The sequence below is a fragment of the Nothobranchius furzeri genome, chromosome 3, assembly GCF_043380555.1.
Source record: "Nothobranchius furzeri strain GRZ-AD chromosome 3, NfurGRZ-RIMD1, whole genome shotgun sequence".
Classification (NCBI taxonomy): Eukaryota; Metazoa; Chordata; class Actinopteri; order Cyprinodontiformes; family Nothobranchiidae; genus Nothobranchius; species Nothobranchius furzeri.
This window is the reverse complement of record NC_091743.1, coordinates 41,259,221-41,268,327: the sequence shown is the minus strand read 5'-3', so window position 1 is coordinate 41,268,327 and position 9,107 is coordinate 41,259,221. Positions and strand designations below refer to the sequence as shown.

General features: G+C 45.1%; 1 protein-coding gene across 1 annotated transcript in view; it reads left to right on the top strand.

Moving 5' to 3' along the window:
* The window catches only part of LOC107385923 (solute carrier family 41 member 3), a 32,900-nt gene that overhangs the window by 9,408 nt on the left and 14,385 nt on the right, over nt 1-9,107 (top strand). The window contains exons 3-7 of the mRNA XM_054748095.2: nt 5,714-5,821; nt 6,598-6,669; nt 7,784-7,928; nt 8,269-8,415; nt 8,720-8,864. Of these exons, the coding sequence (XP_054604070.2) occupies nt 5,714-5,821; nt 6,598-6,669; nt 7,784-7,928; nt 8,269-8,415; nt 8,720-8,864 (617 nt within the window). The remainder of the gene's footprint in view (nt 1-5,713; nt 5,822-6,597; nt 6,670-7,783; nt 7,929-8,268; nt 8,416-8,719; nt 8,865-9,107) is intronic.

The window sequence follows — 9,107 nt, the reverse complement described above, 5'->3', positions numbered from 1 at the left end:
CATGGAGCATCATAGCTCAGGTTCTACTGCTGTACCTGGTGTCTGGAACGGGAATGGTGACAGCTGGGATGGTCATGGACGGTGCCAGCATGGAAAAGTAGATCATTTTTCCTCTAATGTGTTTGTGTGCGCACGTGTGGGTTTCTGTGTGTGTGCATGCATGGGCATGTATTGGTGTGAGAGTGGGTGTGCATGTGCATGGGTGTGCGTGTACGTACATGTGTGTGTGCTCTGGTGTGTGAGTGCATGCATGTGCATTTGTCTGTGTGAGTATGTGCACATGCTTGCATACATGCATGTGTGTGCTCTGGCATGTGCGTGCGTGCATGTGCGTTTGTGCGCACGAGTGTGAGAGTGTGCACGTGTGTGCATGCATGTGTGTGTGTGCTCTGGCATGTGCGTGCATGTGCGTTTGTGCACATGAGTGTGAGTGTGCACGTGCGTGCATGTGCGTGTGTGCTCTGGCGTGTGTGTGCGTGCATGTGCGTTTGTGCGCATGAGTGTGAGTGTGTGCACGTGTGTGCTCTGGCATGTGCGTGTGTGCTCTGGCATGTGCGTGCGTGCATGTGGGTCTGTTGGTCTTAGAAACAAACTGAGCTGACAGGCGCTGACGCTGCAGTCTGGTTCCTGCATGGTTTAGATCATGAAAACAGCTGATTTGTTTTTTAAGTGATGAATCCCTCCTGTAGACGCTAATGAAGGCTGGGGAGACATTTCAGATGTTAGATTGATGTGTTAAAAAGACAAGCGCAGAGCAAGAAGATAAGTTTTGCTTTTGGTTCTACTTTATTTATTTATTTTCCCCGTGTCCTGTCTGGCTGTGAAGCAAACAGAATTAATGTCTGAATGCTGGTAACAAGCCTTACAGATTTTCTCTCAGGTGGAGCATCAAAGCATCTGCTTTTAATGTCACGCCTGATACTTAAAACTTCATTGTTATTGTTTTTTGAATGCTTTTTAATTCCGACCAGACACGGAGACAGAGGTGAAAGAGAAAGGAAAAGACAACATGAACAAGAGTCTGCTTCTAGACCTGCAGAAAAGGGACACACAACATTACAACAGGAGCAAGCTATCACTGCGTCAACCTGATGAGGAAATATATAATCAACATTGTTTTACTGAACAATCACACGATAATAAATCACAGTGCATTTAGTGCCAACCACAGCCTTAAGACATGTGTTGAACGTGCCCAAGTCCATACTTATGAGAGCACCATGTGAGCACCTGTGTGTGTAATAGGGTTGTCACGGTATGAAAATTTAACCTCACGGTTATTGTGACCAAAATTATCACGGTTTTCGGTATTATCGCGGTATTTTTTAAACGGTGTTGCATATGTTCAGAAAGCATTGATAGTCCTGTTCTACACAAACTGAAATAGTTTAACAGTGTTTATTAAACCTAAAATAACACAAAGCCTTAGCAAAAGTGCAACTTTTCACAAGTAAAGGAACAAATAGCTTCTTTTTCTGGAACATGTTACAGTAGTCAGTGCAGGTTTAAATTATACAAATCCAAACATTCAAAACATAAACAGTATGTAAACAAATCAAAGAAACACCACTTGTTTTCTCATATACTTGTTTTCTTCATTATCAAAATGAAAATCTAAAACTCCAGTCCACACTTGACTTGAGCACTGTACAAGTCAACCTTAAAAAATATGTATTTAAAATAAATATCCACTTTAAACAAATTACTAAAATAACTACTACACTATGTAATCAAATCCAAATGTCCAAGTATAAATGGCATTGAATAAGTAAACAAATCAATGACAAGGAACTAATTGTATATTTCTCTTCACCATCAACAAATAAGATGCTTCATCCAGCAACAGGGTGTCCGTGACACGGTTTAAATGCTGGCAGAGGACGCTGCGGCTGCAGTATATAGTGACTCGTTGCATTCTCCCTCAACCAAAAGTCCTCACGTCATGCATTTAAGCTAAAATGCTAATGTTAACTTACCTTGCACTGGCTGTAGAGACGTGGGTGATGGTCACGCAGATGTGCCTTTAGATTCGAAGTGTTGCTGCCTTTTGCAGACACTTGTTTCCTGCACGTTCTGCAAACGGGATAGCAGTCTTCTATTAACTGTCCCTCAGCGTTTTTCAGAAATCCAAAATATGCCCATACTTCCAAAATAGTCTTCTTTGAGGGCTGATGGATGTCCTGGGCGCTGCCGTCTCCTCCTTCGGCCATTATTTCAGCTTCAAAGTTTTGGTGCCGTTGCAAACTAAAAAGTGCGTGTGCGCGCCGCGGGATCTTCAGCTGAAGCGACGGTGGCTGGTAAGGGTCACCGCGCCGAAACCGCGGCCACGGTAAACCCACCGAGATAATTTAGTTTTTTAAAAACTGGACGGTTATTTTTATTGTCAACTTTTTTACCGGGGTTTACCGCTATACCGGTTACCGTGACAACCCTAGTGTGTACACATGCTTGTATATGTAAGGTATGTAAGGCTTTTGGTTCTACAAAACGGACACTAGGAGGTGCTAAAAGCAACTAAAACTGCCTAGTCTCCCTTTAATAGATTCAACAAGCTGTTTTAAATGAGCTGTATTCATAAAGCATCTCCTAGGGTTCTAGCCCACTAAGTAACCCCACAACTAACCAGTCATTCACACGCTGGTGGTGATGAGCTACAGTCAGGGTTCGAATTACGAGGGAGCTAAGGGGAGCCCGGCTCACACTAAAAGGTGACAGGCTCCCCTGGAAATCCTCAACACTCAGGGGGAGCCCGAAAAAAGATCCTGGTTCTACTTATATTACATTATTAATGTGGACTCTCTGGGGATTCTTTTGAGTGGAAAGGACGCACAGAGCTGACCGTTGTTGTGCTCCAGAAAGCTACGTCCTGCTCACAGCCACAGTAACCTTCTCAAAGTGTTGCCATGCAGCCAAATAATTCAATTAACACACGGCCGTTAATGTCAGCTCACATCCTCTTGTGCTTGTTGTATTTTGTGCCTGATGCGTTTCGGGCGTTTCGGGGACCAGGGCAAGATGAAAGCCCAGTCAGCCCCTCCAACCTGCAACCTTCCAGTTACATGACTGGCACTCAACTCCTCCGTCACTGCTGCAGTTGTAAACATTACTCAGAGGTTCTGGTCCATCCTATAATGACACCAAAACATGGCTTCATCCATGATGAGAACCTCCCATTCAGTCACATCTCAAAGGTTCTGGACTGAGATCTGGTGACTGTAGAATCCGTTGGGAGTCCAGTGAACTCATCAATACTAGACACAAGCTAGAGATCATCTGAGCTTTGTGACATGGTGCATGATCCTGCTGGGAGAAGCTGTCAGAAGATGGGCTCATGTGGGATGAACATGATCAGCAAGTATAGTCAGGCTGGCTGTGGGGTTTAAATTAGGCTCAGATGGGACTGAGGGGTCCAAAGTAGGACAAGAACATCTCCCCGACACCATTACAATAAGCACAGATAAAAGTCAGGATGGATTTCTGCGTTCATGTTGGTGAGACCAGACTCTGACCCGACCATTTGAACGTCACAGCTGAACTCCAAACTTATCAGACCAGGAAATGTTTTCCAGTCTCTTTTGGTCCTGTTCTGGTGATCTTGCGAGGATTGTAGCCTCAGTTTTCCTGTTCTTAGCTGACAGGAGAGTCTTCTGTTGCTGGAGTCCATCTGCTTCAAGGTTCGTCATGTTGTGGTTCAGAGATGCGGTTCTACAGACCTTGGTAGGGACCAGTGGGTGTTAGAGCTGCTGTTGTCTTTCTATCATCTAGAGCAGGGATGCCCAGTCCTGGTCCTGGGGGGCCGGGATTCAGTTTGTTTTAATTGTAATCCTGCTTCTACACGCCTGATTTTTATCAGTTTGCTTCTCACACCAAACCTTCCATCAGGAATCTTGGCGTGACCTTTGACCCAGCTCTCACCCTGGATTCTCATGTCAGTTCTCTTGTTCGCTCTTCCTTCTTCCATCTCAGGAACGTTGCTAAGCTGAGTCCCATTCTGTCCCGCTCTGAACTTGAGACAGTTCTCCACACCTTCATCTCCTCACGCTTAGACTACTGTAACTGTCTTTTCACGTGTCTGAGCAGAATTCAATTCAATTCAAGTTTATTTATAAAGCACCAAATCATGACAAGCGTCGTCTCAAGGCACTTCACATAATAAACATTCCAATACAGGTCAGTTCATTAAGCCAATCAGAAAAAAGTTTCCTATATAAGGAACCCAGCAGGTTGCATTGAGTCACTGACTAGTGTCAGAGTCTTTACAGCAATCCTCATACTAAGCAAGCATTTTTAGTGACAGTGGAGAGGAAAACTCCCTTTTAACAGGAAGAAACCTCCAGAGGATCCTGGCTCAGTATAAGCAGCCATCCTCCATGACTCACTGGGGATGGAGAAGACAGAGCAGACACACACACACACACACACACACACACACACACACACACACACACACACACACACACACACACACAAACACACACACACACGCACGCACGCATACACACACACACACACACACGCGCACGCACGCACGCACGCACACACACACACACACACACACACACACACACACACACACACACACGCACGCACGCACGCATACACACACACACACACGCGCACGCACGCACGCACGCACGCACACACACACACACACACACACACACACACAAAGACAAGTCATGTTTCTATGGTTACATTGTGATTTCTTAGTAAATATTCTATTTGGTGAGAGATAAACTTTCTTGTATTTATCCTAGTGGATCTATAATTAAACGGATAAACTAGTATTAGCACATCCAATGTCAAGGAAAGTAAAAAGTTATTATCAGGAGAGGGAGAATGTTTAAGTGGTTAGCAGCAGTGTGCTAGACGATGGCCCCCTCCATGAGGCCACCACAGCTCAGCAGAACATCATTGTAGCTTCTTCTGGGGAGAAAACCACTTAGAGAAAAAATAAGTTTACAGCTGAAATAGCAGAAAATAATACAGTTAAAGAGCAGATTGTAGAAGAAAGTAGTCGAGTGTGGAAAGTGGTCAGTGTATCCTCCAGCAGTCTAAGCCTATAGCAGCATAACTACAGAGATAACTCAGGATTTTAGATGGAGGCATGTTGGAGGCAGGGCAAGGGAGAGTCTTGGTCTGGGTCTAAAATACATAGGAGTGGGTCTAAGTCTCTGGGCGACGCCATATTGGATGCCATGTTTCCTCCTATGGAAGCCCATGAGGACAGAAAGCCTTTACTGATTTGTAACAAATGGTTACAAAACTTTCAGCAATAACAAATGTTGTTTTATACATTTACCTCTTCACTCACTGCCAGTGATGAAAGGGAGTCTGATGTTCTTGTTGTTTTGCTGTAAGCTGCACTCCCAAGGATTTTTGACCTAAATGGCCATCCGTTGGTAAGGTCTTAATTGAACACAAAAATAATGCTTGCTTGCAATGATTTAGGTATGTACTGCCCCCTATCGCCAGGGAAAATGCACACAGTCACTTTAACGAGCAAGTTCACAGGAAAAGTTTGTATTGGTTCTGTCTGAAATATTATCTCTCACTGTGAGTTGAACATGCGAGCTCGCCTACCCCTAATTCCTGCGTTAGTCACCGATAGAAAACAGATGGGTAAATTATAGAAAAAGGGTTTAAAATGGTTACTCTGTTGTGCAGCTCCACAGTGGCGCTGCCACTAACCGACCACTGGTGTGTTTTTCAGCACTGGGAGGTGTTTAGAGAGATCTCAGAGGTTTTTATATTAGTGCCTGCTCTGGTGGGGCTGAAGGGGAATCTGGAGATGACACTGGCTTCCAGACTGTCAACCGTGGTGAGTGACTCACACACACACACACACACACACACACACACACACACACACACACACACACACACACACACACACACACACACATGCATGCAGGTACGCACAAGCTTGTGCATGTGCACACACACACACACACACACACACATGCATATGTACACACATGCATGCAGGTACGCACAAGCTTGTGCATGTGCACACACACACACACACACACACACACACACATGCATATGTACACACACGCATGCAGGTACGCACAAGCTTGTGCATGTGCACACACAAACACACACACACACACACACACACACACACACACACACACACATGCATATGTACACACATGCATGCAGGTACGCACAAGCTTGTGCATGTGCACACACACACACACACACACACACACACATGCATATGTACACACATGCATGCAGGTACGCACAAGCTTGTGCATGTGCACACACACACACACACACACACACACACATGCATATGTACACACACGCATGCAGGTACGCACAAGCTTGTGCATGTGCACACACAAACACACACACACACACACACACACACACACACACACACACACATGCATATGTACACACATGCATGCAGGTACGCACAAGCTTGTGCATGCGCACACACACGCACACACACACACACACACACACACACACACACACACACACACACACACACACACACACACACACACACACACACACACACAGTCACCTGATAGAGCTCGATGAGGAAATGTCATTACGTCCACTTGTTTCCATCTGCAGGCCAACACCGGGCAGCTGGATGAGGCCCAGCAGCGATGGAGGATGGTGTTCTCTAACCTGGCTCTCATTCAGGTGACACCACCACAACACACACACACCAACCTATGAATAACACACAGCAACTATCCTCTCTGCTATAATACGTGACAGTTTCATTCAAATTTAAAAACCATTTATTCATCCCACAAGAAAATCCAATAACAATATAATAATAATTCATTGTGCTGATGATTCAGATTTAGAAAACTGTGTTGGTCCCAAAGGACAATTTACTTGTAGCGTACTATAAAAACCATAAAACCATAAAAACCATAAAAAAACAAGAAACAAAACAATCCGTCAAACCATCAATCAATCAGTGTGTCCCTACCAACATTACATTTATTAAACATAAAGGCCCTAGTGATGAGTAGCTCTTACAACGGGCTCATACTCAGGGTCCGAGTTTCTGGGTTACACCTTCTATAAAGTTTACCAGGTCAATAACAGAAGAGTTAGAAAAAGGATTTGTTTTCCGAGAGGGTAAAAATGCCGCCCTGAGGGCATGAGCTGAAACTCCCAGTGTAGCGTGTGGAGAGGCTGACCCAAAATACATTTAGCCTTCTTTAGCGCCCGCTCCTCCCATAGAGACCGAAGGTCTCTTTGTTTAACTCCAATGATTTTAGAGCAGATCTTGACAAAGGAAGCACCTACTGGGCTCTTGTTCATTAGCCTGACCAGCCAGCCCTGTGCTTCCTTATGGGAAACATTCGCTCTCTGTGTAGAATTAAACAGAGGACGAGTCTGGCAGGCCAGGCTACTTCTTCATCACCAGTGCATAAGAGCCGCTCGACCGGTGAAACACACTCTTACAGCTCGTGCTCAGAGTTTTTTCTTTTCATAGATGATGAACAACCTTAAGACCTGTCATTGTTGTCATTATGACTCTGTGGTGTTTAGCAATGCTTTCAGAAGGAAGGTGGATTTCATATGACTTTTATCTTTTTTAAATTCTTACTTGAACTTATTATACAAACTGTATGAAAAGTGCTTTATAAAGAGGGCCTGACTGGTTAATTAGTTAGTCGACGTAGCAAGTTAGCTTAGCTTGTTAACATTATACTCCGTGCTACGTTGGTTGCAGCCCCTTCGGGACCATCATGTGAATGAATGCTTCCTCCTTTTTGGTTTAATGTGGACTTTGTAGGTGCAGGCCACGGTGGTGGGACTCCTGGCCGCGGTTGCAGCCGTGGCTCTGGGCTGTCTGACCAGAGGACGAGTGGACGCCATGCAGGCTGCTATCCTGTGTGCTAGCAGCGTCACGACTGCTGTCGCCGCCGCCCTCTCTCTAGGTCAGACCTTCAACAGAAATATAATTAGAGATAGGAACAGAGAGCAGAATCTGAAGTTTGAGGACCTGAAACGCCCCCCCAGAGGCTGGTTGCAGAACAAGTTTCATGTGCAGACTTTTCAACACTAAAACATAGAAATAACATTCGGATCAATTGGAGTGATGGGAAGAATGTGTGCACACGGGTAGAAGGGAGTTTAACCCCGCATCCCAAACTCATCTGCTCTGATTCCAAAAACACAACGTGGCTGTGTCTGGAAACAAGAGGTTATGGGTTACAGCAGCAGAAGAAGAGAGAAATCTTCAACCATATTACTTTCTTCCTTCTGTTTCCACGTCAGGTTTAGTGGTGGTGGCAGTGATCCTCGCATCCAGGAAGGTGGGGATCAACCCAGATAATGTGGCCACACCCATCGCCGCCAGCCTGGGAGACCTCGTCACCCTATCGCTACTTGCTGGAGTCAGCAGCTTCTTCTTCAGCTACAGAGGTCAGAGGTCACTAAATGCAACATATTTCCCAGTGAAGGGAACATTTTGGTTTCAGTTTTTTAAACTTCAGGGGAACATTATGCTGTTGATCCAGTCACATGACCAGGATGTTGCTTTGCTCTAACTTAATCCAGGAGAGGGCAGCAAACTCCAGATCTAGTTCCAACAGATTTGCACTCACCCCACTGAGAGTGGTGTTAGGGTGATGGTGTCTGCAGAGGCGACCGTGGCCCAGGGTTAGAAGCTCCCCCTGTTATTGGTGGGCTGCAGGTCTGAACCCAGATCTGCTGTGTTTCTCTGCAGACATGTGGTACCTGCCACCCCTGCTGTGTGGATTCTTCCTGCTCCTCACCCCAGCCTGGGTCTTTGTTGCCAGCCACTCTCCACCAATCAGAGAGGTCCTAAAGTCAGGCTGGCAGCCTGTTATTTTGGCCATGTCTATCAGCAGGTGGGACCATTCATGACGAATATGTTACTTTGCTATAAAAATACCTCAGTAACAAATAATAGTCACATTCAGTATAGAGTCCGACTGGTCAAAAGAAAAGTGGACCTTTGCTTTAGGGTGATTCTAGTGTAAGTCCAAAAATAAAAAGTAATGAATAAATCTGGGAGGTTTTGATTCCAGAAATAAAACCTAGAGTATCAGAAACTCAAAGAAAACCAGAAACAGGACTGAAAACAAATAGTT